Below are 21,312 nucleotides of genomic sequence, written 5' to 3' on the forward strand. Positions count from 1 at the left end.
GAGACTCCGTCTCAAAAAAAAAAAAAAAAAGACAGTCAACTTGAACTCTCACTTCTCATTCACAAATAGGTCTCCCATCATCAGAGCTGGATGCCCAGAGGCCAGGCGGTGACAAATACATAAAGAGTCCCCTTGTCCCCTGGTACCCTCTCGGGGGCAGGCCTCCATCTACCAGCTCACCTCCTCCTCCCGCCTTCTCCCATTAACTCGGTAATGCACGATACGTCCCTAGACCCTCATGGCCTCTCACAGGGTCTGCCGTCACCTGCTCCTGGGTGAGGAGATGGTGCAGAGGTTGACAGCTCGTCAGAGAGCAGAGCCTGAAGTCCTGACCGCACTGCAGTGGTGCAGCACCAGCCAGCCCTGGCCTGAGCATGAGGCGGCGACGGCCGGGCTCCCTTCTGTTTCTTTCACGGCAGCTCTCACTTCAAAGCCTCCCAGGATGGGAGGGGGAGACTGGGGCCACACGGGGGACTGGGCCTCACCCCAGGAAGGGGCACCTGTGTGTTTTTGTATTGTTGCTTTTAAAATGGCATGTGTTTTTACACAATCTTCAGGACTGTTATAATAATAAAGTAGAACAATTATAACAATGTAATTGTTACTGTCAGAGAAATTATATGAATGTGCGCTGTCTCAAAATACTGTAATATTTTCAGACTATAGTTGACCTCGGGTAAGCAAAACTGCGGATAACATTTTCAGACTATGGTTGACCTCAGGTAAGCAAAACTGCGGATAATGCGGTGGGCCATGGCTCTTGCATGTGGGGTGGAAAGCCAGCCGTTCTCTCCTAATGCTTTCATTTTCCAGGAAAGTCAGGAACAAGGGGTCACAGTGCTATTCCGGGACACGGAGCTCCGTGACACACCCTGCTCTACATGCCTGGGATCCGACCCCGAAGCTGGCGTGCCCAGCACAACCTCCCGTCAGCCCATTCCCCCTCCGCTTCCTCACCTCTGGAGCGGGGACCAACCAAAGTCCTCTCTCCGGGGTTGCTCTGGAAAGGAAACGTGTGGGCACGCGGCAGGCAGATTACCTGAAGGACCCGATCTGTGATGACTTTGGTTACCAAGGTTTTAGTAATTTAGTTAATGCTTAGCCTCCCACAACAATTACTTAATCAGAAGAATCTGTAATTTCGCAGCTTCTGATGTACATTTACAAGTATCTTCCAAAAGAACCGTGACACTAACATGGCCCCAGGAATCCTCACATGCTCACCAAGACTGAGTCTCGTCACTCAGTTCTGTTTCTCTGCCTCAGCAGGGATGAAGTCACACCCTGTCATTTGACCGGAAGTACCCTCATTACTAGGACTGGGCATTTCTCTTTTCCTTCTGCTGGCATTTCTTACAGGAGTTCTTTGCAGTGACGAGACCGCAACCCGCGCCTGTTACTCTCATCGCACTGTTTCATTTTGCTGTTCTTCTTTTACTTTAGTTTCCTACGTCTTCACGGCCAGATAATTAAAATTTAAAGTCTAGACAAATCTTAATTATTTTTCTGTCCTAGTTTCTTATATTTATTTTGAGCCTTGCTTGAAATGATTTGCTACACTTTCTAGGCGGTTTTCCAGTTGCCAATGAAAGGCTCAGGAGGTGGCTGAATTCCTCCACACGGCTCTTACCCTTCAGGGTGAGGAGAGAGAAAAGGAAGGATGGAGAGGAGAAAGGAGGGAGCTAAGGACAAAGCTGGCCCACAGACGCTGCACCCACCTTGCCTGGCTGACCCCATCCTTCCTGCTGCCCTGGGGATCATCAGCAGTGGGCTATGGATCTGGGGGAATGACATGGCTTAGATGTTTGTCCACTGCAAATCTCACATTGAACTTGGACGTTCAGGCTGGGCACACTGGCTCACATCTGTGATCCCAGCACTTTGGGAGGCCGAGGTGGGTGGATCACTTGAGTTCAGGAGTTCGAGACCAGCCCAGCCAACACGGTAAAACCCCGTCTCCACTAAAAACACAAAAATTAGCCGGGCATGGTGGCGGGCACCTGTAATCCCAGCTACTCAGGGGCCGAGACAGGAGAATCTCTTGAACCGGGGGGCAGAGGTTGCAGTGAGCCGAGATCGTGCCACTGCACTCCAGCATGGGTGAGACTGAAACTCCGTTTCAAAAAAAAAGACACTGGACCTCCAGGATTGGAAGTGAGCCTGGTGGGAGACGTCTGGGTCATGGGGGCAGATCCCTCATGAATGGCTCGGTGCCATCTTCGCAGTAATGAGCGCATTCTCGCTCTGGCTGTTCACAAGAGCGCTGATGTTTAAAAGCACCAGACACCTCCCCATCCCTCTCTTGCTCCTGCTCTTGCCACATGAAGTGCTGTCTCCTGCTTTGCCCTCTGCCATAACTGCCAGTTTCCTGAGGCCTCTCCAGGAGCAGATGCCAACACCATGCCTCCTGTGCAGCCTGCAGAGCTGAGAGCCAAGATGAACCTGTTTCCTTACACATGACCCGGCCTCAGGTATTTCTTTACAGCAACCCAGGAATGGCCTGACACAGGGAGACGCTGAGTGATGGGCGGGGGGCACACAGCCTGGGCATGGACGGGGGTTCCAGAACATGCCATTAGCAAGCCTGACCCCCAGATGACATCTTTACTATATCATGATCATTGAAACACAAGTTTTCAATCACAAACAGTTACAGTGGTTCAGCACTAATAAATCAAACCTATTAGGCTAGCCCCCAAATAAATTCACCTCTCAACACTGATTCTAGTATCTAGTAAAACACTGGTTTTAGTATATTTTCTCAGTTCTTCAGATCTCAAAATACTATCCCATTCTTAACACGAAAAATGATCTCAATTTAGAAAAAGAAGAGCTTGGCAGGTGACCGATTGGCTGCAGAAAGTCTGGCCTGTGACCACAGGCCCATGCTCTCACCTGGTGAGCCAGTGGCCGAGGTCAGGCCGGTGAGCCCACTGCACACCTGTCTGGTTGAGAGAGCGCAGCAGCCGGCAGCAGGCCAGTATCAGCCACGGACTGGCCAGCACCATCCACTTCTTGTGGCCTCTGAGCACTTGGGAGGGAGAGGGGCTTCTGTGGCCTTTGTCTTCCTCCAGCGCATCACAGGCAGACCCGTCCTGCCACGCTGCTGTGGCCCCGTCTAGCCCTTGTTCCACATGGAGGCCACATGGAGGCTCACTGTTGTCTCCCAGAAAGTAGTTTCTGTAGGTTTCTTGGCTCAGAGCTAGACACAAGGTGTTCACAAGGAAGTACCAGGTCTGGTGTTCCTCCTCCACGAAGCTGCTGGCACCCAGGCTCAAGACGTGGCCCACCGTCCCTAGCAGAATAAGAAGGTCTAGCTCTGACCACCTTGAGCTGGGATGCACGGGGTTCTGTAAAAAGCAAAGTGCATTTTGTAAGAGACAGTCTGGCAATTACGCACATCTTGCTGCATGTCAAGGCTGCTTGTTCACAGCAGAGAACGTCCTGGACACACACCATTGTTCCTCGCACCCAGTACCTGGGCCCCTACTCTGGAACAGCCCCCTTCTGCTCCAGTGGCAGGAACCCTCCTCTTGGGACGCAGCCTGCAGAAGTGGAGACGCCCTCAGCCCAGGCAGGGGAGCCGGGACACAGCACGGCCAGCCAGCTGTTCTCCCACTGGACTGCAAGTCCCAAGCTGAGTGACAAAGACTGAAAATGGTCAGAACCCTCTGGGCAGTGATGGAGCCCAAAGAGCTTGCCCAGAGGTTCCTGGCCCTGGCCCTCCGTGCTCCCGCGTCCAGGCTCTTGAAGAGCTCTGGTCTTCAGATGGGCATCGCCAGTTCCTGGTTCTTGAAACCAAAGAACCCCAACAATACATCCCACCAAACCAGACCTCGAATTTCTCATGAATGTTCCAGAAATCCAGAAAGTTTCCACTAAAATGGTTAATTCTGTTGAAATGACAAAGTTGACATCACAGGACTGTCTCTTAAATATACGAACTTAAAGCAGTCAAAATCAAAGATGAGTACTCAATTATTGCCATTTATTCTTTTGAAAACTATATATTGCCTGCGGCTAGGTACTAATTCAATAGAGGGAGAGAGAGCATGAGCCCAGGTGGGCCCGAGGTGCAAGCGTGGATGCAGATCATCCTGGCTCTGAGGAAGCCTGTGGCCTGATCGCAACGCTGTGTCTCGGTCAGACACTCAGCACAGGGCCTCTGACAGCTCAAGCCAAGAGGGGATAAGGGCTGTGCAGGGCTGGGGTGGGGGCCAACAGTCCTGCTGCCACTGCACTAAGTCACTTCATCCTGGACTCTGGATCTGAGTGCGACCATCCACCTCTTTCTCACTGCCTCGCCACCACTCCCCAGCTAACAAATGAAGGTGTCCGAGGCCAAAGACTAAGAATTCCAACAGACAACATCCGCCTTGGAAAGAAATCTGGACCTGATGAGGCAGGATGCATTCTGGAGGCAGCAGGACGAGTGGGGCGACCAAGTCTCCTTTTGACCCTCCTGAGTGTCCAGGACAACTGTCTCTTCTTCCCTCAGCTGCAGCTCCCACACCTCTGCTGGGAGGCTGTCTGATTGACTCACCCTCTCAGTGAGGCGTTCACTCCTCTGTGACCACCAGCTCTTTACAATCACCTCTGTGACAGTTGCAGGAACCTAGCTTTCCAAGAACTAAGGCATGTGACCTGATAGCACAGATGTGAACACCTGTGTCAGGACACCCTGAGGCCTGGGATAAGGCTGCTCCAAGTCCGTCCCTGAGGCCCCCTGTCCAGGGCACTGCCGGCACTTGGCACACACCAGGTGTTCAACGAAAGTCTGGTAAATGAAAGGCAGCCTGAAATAACAAGAACAGCCTGAGCAGGACCACATCACATTCCCAGGAACCAGCCGTACGTACCTTCCTGGAGGTGTTTCCGCCCACGAGCACATTGGTCAGAACAGACACGATCACACACAGCAGCGCCGAGGCCAGCACCATCACCCCACCTGCCGCCAGCCACGAGAGGCCACAGAAGTAGCACGAACTTTCAGCTGAGGTGCACACAATGACGTGAACGGCCGAAAGAACCAAGATCACCAAATAAAAGAGCAGAGAAAACCCAGGAGATGACAGTGGGACTTCCAGCTCAGCCTTTCTGTGCCGTGCCTGTGGGATGCTGAGCAGGAGCAGGGTGAGAACCTGGAACACAGAAACAGCAGCGTTCACAGACTGCTGGGCTTGGAGAAACCCACTTAAAAACAAGCCCAGCTCCCACTCTCGTGTCAGCTGTCCACACAGGAAAAACAGAAAAGCAAGCCCAGGAAAAGACGATTCCTAATTGACTGCCCCAAAACGCACGGCGTGATTTTTTTTCATCACCTGTAGCAATACTGAGTGAGGCCAATTGACACCTGACAACACTCTGGGTCTTGTCACAAATCAGGACACACCACGAAAGAGTTACACAAGAAAATTAATATTTTCCCATTTTTAATAACACCAAGATATACACTTAAAACTATAAATATTTGGCTGAGTTATCAAATCAATGCTACACCTGAGCCACGACTGTGTGAGCATCTGTACCTCCAAAACCACGACAGTCCCCACCATCATCGAATACATGTCGTACTGGGCCACTTGTGTGCTCAGGGACAAGCTCAGCGTCTTCAGAGCAGCCAGGTACTGCCTGAGAACCTTGGAGCCCAGGTTGAACAGGACTTCTGAGTGCTTTTCCTCCAAGTACAGTCTGATCCAGTTCCCATGCAATCTTTCTGACATTTTAAACTGCTCAAACCCAGGATCTATTAAGAAGACAGAAAAGTTACATGCCCGCACACACACCGTGAACATACATATATATACATAATCTCAAAGTATTTAGTTACGCGTGGCACACGGCAAAGCCTTCTCTTTTTTTTTTTTTTTTTGGAGACGGAGTCTAGCTCTGTCGCCCAGGCTGGAGTGCAGTGGCGCGATCTCGGCTCACTGCAAGCTCCGCCTCCCGGGTTTACGCCATTGTCCTGCCTCAGCCTCCCGAGTAGCTGGGACTACAGGTGCCTGCCACCACGCCCGGCTAAGATTTTGCATTTTTTAGTAGAGACGGGGTTTCACTGTGTTAGCCAGGATGGCCTCGATCTCCTGACCTCGTGATCTCCCGCCTCGGCTCCCAAAGTGTTGGGATTACAGGCGCAAGCCACTGTGCCCGGCCTAGACTGGTCTTTAAAGCAAGAACTTCCTTCCCGAGACCCCCTCGGTTTTTGACATGCGTTTCCTACTCCAGAAGAGCCACACCAAGGAGGGTCTCAGCTGTGCCTCTTGGCAGGCTCGCCACTCTGTGGCTCTGCATGCCCCAGGCCTGCTGTCATCACAGCAGTGAAAGAGCTGCCACAGGCGCTCGAGCCACTGAGGTCCAGGGCGCTGTGGCACGAGTCCCTGAGCGTGAACCCACATGCCTGCAGGCCCACCCCACTGCTGCCAGCACCAAGTCCCTGAGCATGAACCCACACGACTGCTGCTGGCACCAAGTCCCTGAGTGTGAACCCACACGCCTGCAGACCCACCCCACGGCTGCTGGCACCCAGTGCTCTGCACTAAGTGCCAGTGGCCAGCAACATTACGCAGCTCGCTCGTCTCACCTCCCTAATAACCCTGTGAGGCAGGGATGAGCATCAGAACTTCTCCAGAGGAGGCAACTGAGACACAGGGGTGAGTCACACACCCAGGCCACAGCGCCAGTGGGCAAAAGCTGCAAACGAAACTCAGGCAGTCTGGTTCCAGGGCTGGCATCCTTCACGGCTACACCCACCACCCTGGAGTGGGGGACGCCTGTGTCCACACCCCACCGCCCCAGAGTCACAGAGACATGGGTACCTGTGTCTATAGCCCTCCACCTATCAGGGAGTCACAAAGCTATGGGGGTGCATCTGTGCATGCATCGAAACAATATCCATGGAGCATGGACATGCCAGGCGCTGTGCCAGGCGCTGTGCCAGGGGAAAGACACAGCCTGGCGAGCAAGCAGGTGCAATCCTTGCCTGCTGGGGCCTGGATCCAGTAGGGCTCACAGGCACGCGCACGCACACACACACAAGTGTAATTACAAACTGTGACTGCATTACAGTTGTAATTACAAGTTTCCCAGGAAGGAAAAGTAGAGGGTACCAATGGGGGATTTTTGGTAATGGGGAGGAACTGAGTTTGGACTGGGAGTGGGCGCTGGACCAGGAAGGTCTGATGTTTACGCTGAAATGTAAATGGTACCCGGGAATTCGCCAGGCAAAAAACTGGAGGAAGAGCATCAAGTTGATGGGAACAGCATGTGCAAAAGTCCAGAGGTGAGAAAAAGCCAGTCCCACTAACACTGAGAGAGCCGGGCACCTCCAACAGACTGGATACCACCCAAGGACTGTACAGGCCTGGCTGTGGGTTCTAAAACATATTTCAGTGTCAGAACACGTACCCTATTTTGTTTTAGGGAACATGATCCCCGACGGTGTAGACAATGGGCTGCCAAGGGGGGGTGTCCCAGACGCTGTGGGCTGTGTTTTCAGTCAAGGGAGGCTCCTGCATTCATTTAACAGGCTGGTTTCCTCCCATATCCACTGTGGTTCCCAACTTCCCCCAGCCACTGCTTCTGGAACAGGCAAATAACCTTTCCATTGTTTTTTTGATTTTGTTGGTATTTTTTTGTTTTGTTTTGTTTTTGAGACGGAGTCTCACTCTGTTGCCCGGGCTGGAGTACAGTGGCACGATCTCGGCTCACTGTAAGCTCCACCTCCCAGGTTCACGCCATTCTCCTGCCTCAGGCTCCAGAGTAGCTGGGACTACAGGTGCCCGCCACCACGCCCGGCTAATTTTTTGTATTTTTAGTAGAGACGGGGTTTCACCGTGTTAGCCAGGATGGTCTCCATCTCCTGACCTCGTGATCCGCCCACCTCGGCCTCCCAAAGTGCTGGGATTACAGGCGTGAGCCACCGCGCCCGGCCAAAAATTAAACTTCTTTTGTTAGTGTTTTCATTGCTGTTAGCAAAGAAAAAAGGACACATTAACAAAACAAGCAATATGCAAAAGCTACTAAACTCAGACTATTTTTTAAAAAACCAAAAGCACAAGTCACGGTCATCCCTGGTCTTGACTAAATGTCTCCATGGCCAAAGGCCTCCGCCTGGCCACCTCACAGGGTGAGAGAGCTGGTGCTCAGTGGGGCCTCCAGCCACTCATCACATCCGGTTCCCAGCACTCCTTGGCTGGCCGGATTTGTCTTCCACAAGTGACTCTAGGAGGCCGGTTTCTATCTCAGCGCAAGCTTGTGGACGTTCACTCTATTTGGTAGTAACAGTATCCCGCTACTTCAAGTAGGGAAATCCGCCAACACCACATTAACTGCTGCCCCCAGATAGGAGTCGACTTCCTCCAGGTTCTCGAAGGAGCCCCAGCGTCAAACAGGATTCTTTGATGAACGTGACAATGTCAGAGTCGATTGCCTGAAGATGTCTCAGGGAGACAAACGTTCCTCTCCTGGATCCTTCCTGCAGCTGTCTCCTGGCACTTACCTTGGCCCCACATCCACCTCAGGCAACCTCACCTCCTACTCCCATTAGGGTGGCTGTGTCTGCTGCCGAGGGCCCTCGCCTGCCCAGTACCAGCTCCTACTCCCATTAGAGTGGCTGTGTCTGCTGCCGAGGGCTCTCGCCTGCCCAGTACCAGCCAGGCCCTACCCTACTTTCCATCTGACGAAGTCACTCATCACCCCCTGCAGCCAGATCCGAAGCTCAGTTCTCAATTCCTGATTTTATTCAATACCAACCTCTGACACAGCAGCCCACTCCCTGCTTCTTGAAATTACTTCTTTACATGGCTTCCTGGACACCAACACCCCACCCACAAGCACCTGCCTTGCAGAACTGCTCCCCCCGAGTCGTGCCCTCCTGAGGAAATGATTACCCTGCTCCTTCGCTTTCAGCTGAAAGTCCCGGAGTCGTACCTAACGCCTCTGCTCTGCTCGTACCCAGTCTCTCAGCACATGAGCAAATCCTGTCTTCACGACCCTCAAAATTTTTCCAGAACGCAACCACTTCTCCAGCGCCACTGCCTGGGCACTGGCCACCCTCACCTCTCACAGAAGTACAGCCACTGCCTCCTGAGTGGTCTCCTCCCACAGCACAAAGCAGAATCCTCCACAAGGGTACCTGAGACAGCCTTTGAAAATGCAAGTGGAGGACTGTAGCTCTCACCAAACCCTGCAGTAGCTCCCCATTTAACTCAGAATAAAAGTGAAAGCCCCTCAGTGCCTAGCGGCCCTCATGCCTTAACGCCATCTCCTCTGCCCTGACTTGCCACTCTGGCCCCTGCTCTGACCATCCCCTGAATGTGCACCCCGTGGAGGACCCTGTCTGCTGCCCCCACAGCCTGTAATGTGCCGTCCCAGATGGCCAGCGGCCAGCCTGCCCCAGCGGCTCCCCAACTCGCTTCACTTCCCACCCCATGCCTGTTTATTCTTTTTTCTTTTTTTTTTTTTTTGAGACGGAGTCTCGCTCTGTCGCCCAGGCTGGAGTGCAATGGCACGATCTCGGCTCACTGCAACCTCCGCCTCTGGGGTTCAAGCGATTCTCCTGCCTCAGCCTCTCGAGGAGCTGGGATTACAGGTGCCCGCTACCATGCCCGGCTAATTTTTGTATTTTTAGTAGAGATGGGGTTTCACTGTGTTGGTCAGGCTGGTCTTGAACTCCTGAATTCATGATCCGCCCGCCTCGGCCTCCCAAAGTGCTGGGATCACAAGTGTGAGCCACCAGGCCCGGCCCTGTTTATTCTTTTCCTAAGGTACTCATCACCACTGGCCATCCATCACTTCCTTTTCTCTCCTCCCTCTGGAAGTTTCCAAGAGGGCAGAGCCTCTTACTGCTCAATGATCTGTCTCCAGTGCCTGTAACAGCCTCTCATTTATAACAAGATCCTGGTAAATAGCTGTTGAATGAATAAATTTATGAAAGAACTTTAATTAGATAACTGCCTCTGAGGGTGTTGCCAATGGTGATGGTTAAAAGTTCTAAGAAAACAGAAGCACAGTCTGTATAATCAAAGAGTAGTGATGAAAAAATATTCCCGACAAACTGCATACCACAGAAAGACATCAGAGAAACAGGACTCAGTGGAAACACACAGCTCTGACAGAGTTCGGAAAAGATGAGTTGACTGACCTTTTTCATATGACGGTACATTCTCTTGCAACAGTTTACTAAGCTGCACTGTATTCAAATGTAAAAATCTCAACTGCTCTCTCATTGGTCTTCCTTCCACCACCGGGAATAGAAAGCTCCCTACGCTGTCTTTCGGGATCGGCAAACCAAGGGCTATCGCCAGGGTCGCGGCCACATCCGTCTGTTGGACATGCTTTGGATGTCGGTTATCACCTAGAAAAAAGGAAACATTTTAAGTAACAGACTTCTAGAAAGTGTAAGATGGTAGTCATTCTTGAATTAGACCTTCTACAACTAACGTGAGCCAAACGATCCGTCTCTTCACACCATTCAACACAGAACCGTACAGGAATCACCTCGCTGCTTGCTGTGTCGATACCGTTACAGAACCCATTCTATGCCGGGGCGGCGTCTTTCCTTCAGTAGCCTGCAATAGGCTGGGAGAGAGACGCATGTGAGGAATTCCATACAGTGAGGCTACGGAGCACAGGCTGAACACAGAGGAAGCAGGTAGTCCAGCAGACATGGAGGGACCGTCACTTTGGCAAGGTCAACAGCCAACCGAGAAAGAAGTGAGGCTGGGATCGCCGACAGCCCGGCCCCTCTGGATGCGGAGCGTCCCACACTCTGCCCTCTATGAGCACACATGCCGTTGCTCATGGAGAATATGAACCCTTCACGGCTCCGGAGCAGCTGCGGGTGCTTCTACAGCAGAGCGCAGAATGAGGCAGGTTCAGCTGGGCCAGGTGCTCTGATCAACTTGGACAAGCTGGACATCTGCCTGTTGGCTAAAGCTCAGTCCCCAACAGCGAGTGGTTATCCTCCCGTCTCCTTGCAAGAATGGCTGTGATGTCAGCACAATGGGCCTAGGCCACTGCTCTGCCACCATCCACTGATTTCGAAGGAGACACTCAACTTGGTCAGAGTGTTTACATCTGTAACGACAGCAAACAGCTCCATACCCCGGAAGTTCAATGTACACCTGCAGGGCGCTGAGAGGCCACAGGGACAGCTATTTAGGACAGGTGTTGCGTGAGGTGTCTTTAGATACTCAGGTGTGAGTCTGTGGAGGTTTTACTTTGATTGTGGTAATTTTTTGTTGTAGGGAGTTTTTAATTTGGTCACATTTATTAATCAGGTCTTGGCCAACTCTCTCATGATGGCTTCTAGGTCATGCTGAGAAAGAAACTTCCACTCCAGTGTGGCTGTTTTCTTCCAGTACTTCTTTCTTCTAGTATTTTCTTACATTAAGTGCTCTGAGCTGACACAAAAAAGAAAACACAAAAACAAACCCACCTGAAATTGCTTTTGACCCTCATACTGGTAGTGGCAGTGCTGGCATTGTTATTCTGAGACTGTGGCGTGTCTATTGTGGGATAAAGCCAATGAGTTATTATGTGATATTCTAAATCTATCGTATCTGGAGTTATTGACAACCAAGATTCTAAACTTAGGGAGAAGAAAGTACAGATGTAAGACCTAAGAAATCAATTTTACGGTTTTGAAGGTGAATCAATATAAACACAAGATCATTTTGTCTTAAAACAATCTCTTCTTTCTGTCTAGAAACAATGACCAACCACTCAGAGCTGGCACTGGTAGCTCTGTGACAGTGGTCTTGAAATACCACTTTCCACTAAAAAGAAGCAGGGCATCCTGGAGAAATCACTGACTGCAGGTCTCAAGAAGGAAATGCACATGAGTAAACCATAGTAAACCAAAGAGTTTTGGGGCTGGGGACCTAGAGATTTACAGAGACTTAAGAGACACATAAACAAATCACAATGTATGGTCTTACTTGTAGCCTGGTTCAAACAAGCTGAAACACTTAGAGAGAGAGAGAGACAGATCTTCGAGGGATGAACACTGTTTGGTGATATTAAGGAATTAACACTATCTTAAAAATGTGATAAGGGCATGAAGATTATGGGGGTAAAGAACATGTATCTTTTAGAGGTCTGCTTCCAAATGATAAAGGAGAAGGGAAATGAGTGTGAGCACAGATGAAAGAAGATTGGCTATAACTGGCCAATAACTGGTGAAGCTAGACTAGGGGGTTTATCATACTACTGTGGCTACTGGTCTACGTCTAAAATTTTCCATACTATAGGCCTTTAAAGACATTAACATGCTTTGATCTGGATTGATATTGTTGTAAAGAATAAGGCAGACAGTCTGCATTACCTTTTTCCAGAAGCTCAGCCAGGGGTACCAGCATCATTTATCGAGCACCATGTCTTTTCTGCGCTAATCTGAGATGCCACCTTCATCACCAAATCCCCAGATCCACTAGGTCTATTTCTGGCCTCTTGATTTTGCGGATTTGACTGGTTTGTGACCAGTTCTTGCCTGCACAAACTATTTTAATAACTGTAATTCTGAAATACAAACACAGGATAGGCCTGTGGATTGCACCGCACCAACGATGAGGGGCCATGAAAGAAGTTCCAGCACTTCAGAAAACCATTCCCATGGCCGGGCGCGGTGGCTCAAGCCTGTAATCCCAGCACTTTGGGAGGCCGAGACGGGTGGATCACGAGGTCAGGAGATCGAGACCATCCTGGCTAACACGGTGAAACCCCGTCTCTACTAAAAAATACAAAAACTAGCCGGGCGAGGTGGCAGGCGCCTGTAGTCCCAGCTACTCGGGAGGCTGAGGCAGGAGAATGGCGTCAACCCGGGAGGCGGAGCTTGCAGTGAGCCGAGATCGCGCCACTGCACTCCAGCCTGGGCGACAGAGCGAGACTCCGTCTCCAAAAAAAAGAAAAAAAAAAGAAAAAAAATGGTAAACCCAATCAGATTTAAGAGTTGACTTTTCATCAGAAACCATTGAGGCCAGAAGGCAGTGCGACAGCATATTCAAAATGCTGAGAGAAAAAAATAGCCAACCCAGTCTTACAGTCAGCAAAACTCTCTTCCCAAAAAGCAGACAAAATAGACATCCCAAATTTTTTCTGAAACAAAAAATTCTTTGCTAGCAAATCAGCTAGCAAGAAATACTAAAAGAAATTCTTCAGGCTGAAAGCCAGTGACTCCAGAACAAATTTCAGATACATAAAAAAGCAAAGAGCATCAGTAAAGGTAATTACATAATTACGAAAGACAGTATAAAAGCATTTTCTTCTTTTCTCTCCTGATTTAAAAGCAATTATATAAAACCATATCTATATAATTATGCCATCAGTTTATAACATACAGAAAAGCGACATATTTGATAACAACAGCACAGAGGTGGCAGGTGGGGACACGCTATACTGGAGTAAGAAAATAACAACATAGGAAAATACACATCCACACAAAAAGCTATACACACATGATCACAGCATCATTATTCATCATGGGCAGAAAGTGGAAACAACCCAAAAGTCCACCAACTCCCGAACGGTCAATGGACATGTTAAATCCATGCAACGGAAGACTATTGAACAACAAAAGAAATGAAGTCTTTTGCTTTTTTTTTAAGACGGGAAGTTTCACTCCTGTCGCCCAGGCTGGAGTGCAGTGGCACGATCTCGGCTCACTGCAACCTCCGCCTCCTGGGCTCAAGTGATTCTCCTGCTTCAGCCTCCCGAGTAGCTGGGATGACAGGCATGCACCACCACACCCAGCTAATTTTGTATTTTTAGTAGACACAGGGTTTCTCCATGTTGGTCAGGCTGGTCTCCAACTCCCGACCTCAGGTGACCCGCCCGTCTCGGCCTCCCAGCGTGCTGGGATTACAGGCGAGAGCCACCGCGCCCGGCCTAGAAATGAAGTCTTGATAGATGCTGTAACTATGAACCTGGAAAAACACTATCCTACATGAAAGAGGCCACACACATGAGACCACATGGTTCCATTTACACAAAACATGCAGAAGAGGCAAATCTACAAAGATGATGATTACCTAGGGTTAGGGGAGGGAGAGAAGACTGGGCTGGGGAAGAGGAAGGCGGCTGCAGAACAGTATGGGGTTTCTTTCTGAGTGAGGAAAATGATGTAAAATTGACTGTGATGATGGTGGCCCAACGCTGTGAGTACACTAGAGTACAGTCCTGGCTCATGAAACGGGCATGATGAGAATAAAGAAAACACAACATAACCAACTCTCAGGACTGAAGCTGGTGATGAGTTTGGCATGTGCAGGCAGCCTGCACGCATGCAGCTGCCCCCACCATTCCCAGCTCTGCCAGGTCAGACATTCAAGATGAAGAAGCTTCATAAAAAGATACAAGAGGTCAGGTGGAGATGCTTCCCCAACTAACTCTCACTTCAGTGAAAGGGCTGTTCATTCAGCAGGTATTTGCCGGCAACTGTCACGTGCCAGGCAATGTTTCAGGCTCATGGTGGGCAAAACAGACATGGTCCTGTCCTCATCTGGCTTCAAGTGTAATGTGGAGGCAGGTGTTATATGAATCCCATAAATAAACAAAACCCATCAATAAGTCTGCAGTGATAAATCATGCCAAGAATGATGAATGGGGACAGCCAGAGAGATCAACCTGACCGGTGTGGGGCCTATCCATGGCATTTACAACCACAGAGGCAGATGAGACCATATCTCCAGGGCGAATGCAGAATGAAACAAGAAGGCAGTCTGGTAGAAAAGACCAGGGAAAGGAAACTAGGCTAGCAAAGGAGAGAAAAGGAGGAAAACCAGAAAGATGTGAGGTCCCAGAGGCTACGGGACCAGCAGCGCTAAGGGTGCTGAAGGGTCAGTGACAGCAGCGCCCGAAAGGGTCTGCTGTGCTTGACGGCACTGCAGAAATAATCGCTGAGCTCACCGTGAGGGAGTCCGTGAAGCATGGCAGCAGAAGCCAGGCACAAGCGGAAGGCAGGCCGCCGACGGGACAGCAAGGCCGACGGCCGTGAGGGCAGAGTGGGTAGGCTGGCGGCTGAGTCAGGACACAGGTCAAAGTGGGGTGTGTGTGTGTTTGGGGCGTGTCTGAATATTGACAGACGGGGCCTCTGTCTGTCCTGCTCTGGCTGGGTCCCATGACTCTTGCTGACACTGCTGTTCGATAGATGGTTTTCAATAACGCAAACTTTTTAAATAGCCGAGGTAGTCACGTTTCCTTCAGTTCACATGTGCTGTCCAGATGTCTGAGCTACTGGCAGTTTTTCTCAACAGTTCCAGATATCTAGGCAGCAACACTCATACAACAAAATTCTGACGGAGAATATTTGTATGTTAAGGATTAGGGGAAGGAATGTAACTTCAGATCCCGAAAGCCTTTTGCCCCATTACTTTTCATTCTCACATTGCTCGGGGACTTCAACCTTATGGAGCTTCTAAAAAATAGGTTTTCAAAATTAAAATCAGACTATAGAAAACAAATATAATACAGTTTCCAAATGTTAACATTCCTAAATTCTTACCAGGTTTCCTTTCAAACGCAGAACTGATTAAGATCAGAGGTGTATTCACTTCCTCCACGGAGGAGGCCCCGTGACTTCCTGTTTCAGACATGCCATGGTCACCACAGAGAACCAACAAATTGGGTAAAGGCGTCTCTCTCTCCTACGCGGCAAAGGAAAAATATTTCAACTGCGTTCAGACTGAAGAGAGTACATCATCTTAAGAAGACAAGTTTTGGTTTTAGCTTTACAGAGTTGTAGCTCTTTCTCAATGAATTAGATTTTTTTTTTCCCCTATGCGCTATGTCATAGCCAGATCACAGGGTCACAGTCAAATAACGTCATAAATGAAGTCCACAGCGTTGTACGCAGCTCATGGAGCACAGCAGGTTGCATTTCTGCCCTCTGATGGCAGAGGATTTGTATCTGGTTTCTGTCTTTGCCACTGCCGAGCTGTGAGACTCTGGACACATTCTACTCCGTGCCTTCGTCGCCTCATCTGTCAAATGGAATCTCTTCCACAGGACTCCGGTGAGAACACAACACACAGCACAAGGCAAGAGCTCTGAGCCACGTGGGGGCACCCATCAGGCTTCTCTGCCCCTGGGGCTGCAGCCACACAGCCTTTGCTGCTCCGGGACAAGCCAGACAGGCTGTGTCTGGCCCTCGCTGCTGCTCCTCCACCTGGAACACTCGTGCACAGACCACACCGTCTGCCCCTCCCTCCCTTCAAGTCTCTGCTCACCCTGCACACATCTTCAGGGAAGGCTTCTCTCAACATGCTGTTGAAAGCCCCTCCTCCTGCCCTCTTGAGTTTCTGCAGCACCCATCACTTCCTCACATACTTATTTACTCATGTTTCTGGTTAGTCTCTCCTGGCTAGAACATGAGCGTCACGAGGGATTATCGACGGTTTCACTGATGCACCAAATGCATGGACAGAAAGAGTGACACAGAACAGAGTGACACAGAACAGAAAGAGTGACACAGGTCTTCAGGAGGTATTAGTTGAATGAATGCACACATGGGTAGGAGTGAGAGCTGCCCTTCTGCAGGGCTGCTGGAAGACAGAGTCAGTGCAGTGGACGCTGAGACAGTGCTGCCGTGGCATGCGGCCCCTGGCTGGCAGACCGATGGTGGACATTCACACAGGCACCCTGAATTCACTCAGGCAGTTGTATTTATTCTAGCGAATATCCACGTGAGACCACGTCACCACACAGTGCGCGACGGACGGCAAGCCTCACCTTCGACTGTAGCGAGGTGTGGATCTTCATCAGCACACTGTCCATCTCGCTCAGCTTGTGCCCAATCAGCGGGCTGTTGGGCCCTGAAATGTGGCCAATGTGGTCCAGCCCCAGGTAGTGGAGGATTAACATGTCCCAATCTCCTCTTTTTAATACTTTATCCAAATGCCTCGTGACATTATTATCCACCTTTGAAGGGGAAACACACATATAAACAGCTCACCTGATTTCCCTGGATCTTCACTCCCCGGGGAAAAGGCAACAGTCATCTTAAAACCTAGGGGTTTATTCAGGTTAACAGGATTTGGGTGAGTTGAAAGACAACAGGCCGGGCGCGGTGGCTCAAACCTGTAATCCCAGCACTTTGGGAGGTCGAGACGGGCGGATCACGAGGTCAGGAGATCGAGACCATCCTGGCTAACACGGTGAAACCCCGTCTCTACTAAAAAATACACAAAAAAACTAGCCGGGCGAGGTGGCAGGCGCCTGTAGTCCCAGCTACTCGGGAGGCTGAGGCAGGAGAATGGCGTAAACCCGGGAGGCGGAGCTTGCAGTGAGCTGAGATCTGGCCACTGCACTCCAGTCCGGGCAACAGAGCGAGACTCCGCCTCAAAAAAAAAAAAAAAAGAAAGACAACAAAATCTATGTCATTAAAAATAAATAAATAGGCAGGACACAGTAGCTTACACCTGTCATCTCAACACTTGAGGAGGCTGAAGGGGGAAGACTGCTTGAGGCCATGAGTTCAGGACCAGCCTGGGCAACATAGCAAGACCCCAGGTCTATAATAAATAAATGAACATTAGCATTAGATTAAACTTTCGCTAATACTGTTTTCACGTTTCTAGGCCATGGATCGAAGATATTATACAGACAATTTAAATGAGCAAGGGTTGTTCTGACAAAAATATTTTTCTGCGGGATCACTGCTGAGCTCGATGGGCATAACTAAAGGTGAGCAAATGGGCAAGTTAAATAGATCCCAAGTTGTCACGAGGTAACTAAGGGCAACGGGCAGTTAATTAAAGACAGGACAGTACCCAGAGTTGAAGTAACCAGCAGGACAGTGAAGCTGAGGGCACCTGCGTGTGTCCTACAAGAAGGCTGTTCTTGGAGGGAAAAAGACACAGCACTCAGTGATCACATTTACTTCTGAAATAAACACATCACGGAGGAGAGATGAGCAGCTGATCAGCCCCAGACAGAGCTGTCAGCCTGGTGAGCCCTGACCCCTCAGCTAGCTCATCTCCCTCCTACTAAAAAAGTCTCCCATGAAGTGTTTCTCAATGATGCCATATACAGTCAGGAAAACTCAGTCATTACTGAAAAGTCACTGCTGAAAAGCACCCCACTGTGGAACAGGATAGGACTGCAGATGTTCCACAAGGCCCAGCCATCTGGGAGGTGAAGGTGGCTAGACCCCAGGCCAGGAAGGTGTGCTGGTGTGCTCCTGCCTCAGCCCCAGGGTCTGCTTTCTAACACGAGGGTCTAATCTTCGTTGGAAAAACTCCACGAAAATCCCTTCAAGGCCGGGCCCCACTCAGTCCACCACCTGCCCTCAGGGCACAATGAGGCTCTGCTTACAGCAGAACCAACAGGGTGTGGAGTCCTATAGCTCTGCCATACGCAGAGGCTACCAGCCTCTTCTGCCCACCTGGGGCTGTCCCCACTCACCCATCACAACTCGGCTCAGACGGCCCCTTGGCTGTGTCACCCTTCCTGATCCTCTCTGCCCCTCAGTGGCACTCAGCTGTTCTAAGCTCTGGGTTCCATAAAACTCTGCTCACACCTGCTTCAGGTTTGTATTTCTGGGTTGTCAACTGATTACGTGAGTGAATAATTTTTATAACTGTCCATAGTATTCCCCATAAATTAATAAAACCAAATACAAAATAATATCATCTCTCACTAAGCAATGGTGATGCCAGGCTCTATCTAGTATGACATTCTAGTATGATTCATTTTCTTATTTTAAAAACTGACCTCTGTGTAATCTGACACGAAAAAGGAGGTTGTTCCATCATATTCCGCAAAATGCTTTGGGAATAATTTAACCCAGGTTTCATCTCCATAAAAGATTATTCTTTTTCCAGCTGTTTTTGCTTGTCTTATCACACTGTCTTCAAGCAGCGCAGGAGAATTGAGGTTCCTGACGACATCGACAAAGCCAGGGAGGCTCCCCGTCATCAATGCCTTCAGTAAGAAAACGCAAGAATTAGACCACTGAATCCAAAACCGGAGCACGAAAAGGGCACTGAAGATTTTTTTTTTTTTGAGACAGGGTCACTCTCTGTTGCTCAGGATGGAGTTGCAGTCACACAATCATGGATCACTGCAGCTTTGAACTCCTGGGCTCAAGCGGTCCTCCCACCTTGGCCTCCCGCGGTCCTCCCACCTTGGCCTCCCAAGTAGCAGGGACTACAGGTATGCGGTACCACACTCGGCTTTTTTTTTTTTTTGGGGTAGATACAGGGTCTCGCTATGTTGCCCAGGCTGGTCTGAAGATCATTTTATGGATAAAATACATGAGCATAAAGCTAGGGTATCCCTAGTACTGATGGCTGGGTCAATGTTAGGACAGTAATTAGGGTAAAGAAGGGAAAGTGGCACATAGATTCTGGTAAAAAACTGTAAACTTGGCCGGGCGCGGTGGCTCAAGCCTGTAATTCCAGCACTTTGGGAGGCCGAGACGGGTGGATCACGAGATCAGGAGATCGAGACCATCCTGGCTAACACGGCGAAATCTCGTCTCTACTAAAAAAATACAGAAAACTAGCCGGGCGAGGTGGGGGCGCCTATGGCCCCAGCTACTCGGGAGGCTGAGGCAGGAGAATGGCATGAACCTGGGAGACAGAGCTTGCAGTGAGCTGAGATCCGGCCACTGCACTCCAGCCTGGGTGACAGAGTGAGACTCCGTCTCAAAAAAAAAACAAACAAAAAAAACCCTGTAAACTCAATAAAAAAGATAACCATATTAAAGGACATTCATGGCTCATAATAATCTTTCCAGCTGATAAGAGGTTAAAGGAGGTGGCTAGGGATAGCGAGACAACAGCAGCAGCCAGAGAAGCAGCTATGGGTTCGTGACGTAGCTGAAGCAAATGGCAAAGTGAGGTATACATTAAAAACATTAACCTGTGTATTCAAAGCCTCTGCCAGGTTCCCAATTAAGATTCAAATCTCCATGTGACAAGCAAAGTCCATACGACTCCTAACAATCCAGCAATTCCAACGTCTACCTTTGAGTGGAAAACCAGGATGAAACCAGTCCTAAAGCGTGAACTTTCAACAATTTGCAAAGTGAACTGGGCCAGGGAGGCCAGTGGGATAGTCTCTTCTGCTCCCGCCCTCAATGTTGCACCATATTTTCTGGGGGGGGGTGGGGGGATGACATGTCCTTACACCCTTCTGATAATAGAATTGAGTCAAGAATTTCCCTGATTTTAGCATAGAACCTAAGAGGCCATCGTAATGGGTAACAGATCTCTGTGATTTAGAGTTATACAGCCACCCCAGCCAGCACTGGCATCCTGCAACCTGTGCAATGAAAATAAACAGGAACCTGGATAACACCAGCAGGTGAAATAATTTTACCAAGACATCTTTAACGGTAAATAAATGCAAGTATGAATTATCCAGACTTCTGGAATGCCACGGGGAGGAGCTCAGCAAAATCTCTCCCCCAGGAGCAATAAAATTGGATGAAACTGTCAAAAGCAACCATTTTAGTAGTTTGGAAATTCACCAAAATTACAGAACAGATTGAGAAGAGCTTATTTAAGAAAAAAACGGAATCTCAGTAAGAACAGCAAGTGCCATGGTGTTTCCACACAGGGCGGCTCCCACCTCCCTCCTTTCCAGCTGCATGCTGCAGCAGCCACCGAGAAGCCTCACACCCAGGGAGGTTAGGAAAACACATCAGGGTGCTGAAGCACAACCTCTGACCAATCACTGGCTGACCACTAAGCAATGCGGAGCTCGGGCTTAGCTCCTGAGGCTTCCGGAGCCTCAGGAAGACAGGCTTAAAAATAAAAACAAGAACTTAAACACCAAAAGAACCAAAAGACCTAAGTGAAGACATCAGGTGCCGCATGCTCCCGGGGAGACAGACTGCAGAAGTCATTTAGGAAGTCACTATACAAACAACCAAAATAACAATATAACCCTAACAAATAAAAATAACAAATAACCCTAACAGCCACCAACATTCCTAGGGTGGGGTTAGAATTGAGCTGAGATGGGGTGTGCCTGGATATACACATTTGTTAAATTCTATACGTGCAAAAATGTAATTGTATAAAAATTACATTTCAATAAAGTTATTTTTTAAAATGTGAGCCTCTCTCACCCCAAAATCCCACTCTTTAAAAGGCAGCCAATTACTCTTGGTGAGTATCCTTTTAGACTCTTTTCTCTGTGTGTGTGTGTGCGTGTATAAAATCACAAATATATGAAGGTACATATTTTTTACCAAAATGGTAGCAAACTATACAAATCAGTCTCAAACTTCTTCAATTAATAACATATCATGAACCTCTTTACCTAGGGAAAATTTAAAGTGGTCTTTACCCTTTTTAAAAATATCAG

The 21,312-nt window shown here is 49.4% G+C and overlaps 1 protein-coding gene across 7 annotated transcripts in view; it reads right to left on the reverse strand.

The window, feature by feature from the left end:
* The window catches only part of PIGG (phosphatidylinositol glycan anchor biosynthesis, class G), a 41,266-nt gene that overhangs the window by 14,404 nt on the left and 5,550 nt on the right, over positions 1–21,312 (reverse strand). For 2 of the 7 annotated variants that reach the window (XM_011936811.1, XM_011936809.1), the window contains exons 3-9: positions 18,709–18,918; positions 16,726–16,914; positions 15,500–15,641; positions 10,142–10,354; positions 5,529–5,746; positions 4,860–5,141; positions 2,896–3,350 (exon numbers count right to left, since the gene is read on the reverse strand). In XM_011936811.1, coding sequence (XP_011792201.1) covers positions 2,896–3,350; positions 4,860–5,141; positions 5,529–5,746; positions 10,142–10,354; positions 15,500–15,641; positions 16,726–16,914; positions 18,709–18,918 — 1,709 coding nt within the window. Of the gene's footprint in view, positions 1–2,895; positions 3,351–3,967; positions 5,142–5,528; positions 5,747–10,141; positions 10,355–15,499; positions 15,642–16,725; positions 16,915–18,708; positions 18,919–21,312 lie in introns of those variants that run through there. The other 5 variants (XR_001001198.1, XM_011936810.1, XM_011936813.1 and 2 more) reach the window with 5 other exon arrangements.

Source organism: Colobus angolensis, unplaced genomic scaffold, assembly GCF_000951035.1.
Source record: "Colobus angolensis palliatus isolate OR3802 unplaced genomic scaffold, Cang.pa_1.0 Scaffold157, whole genome shotgun sequence".
Lineage (NCBI taxonomy): Eukaryota > Metazoa > Chordata > Mammalia > Primates > Cercopithecidae > Colobus > Colobus angolensis.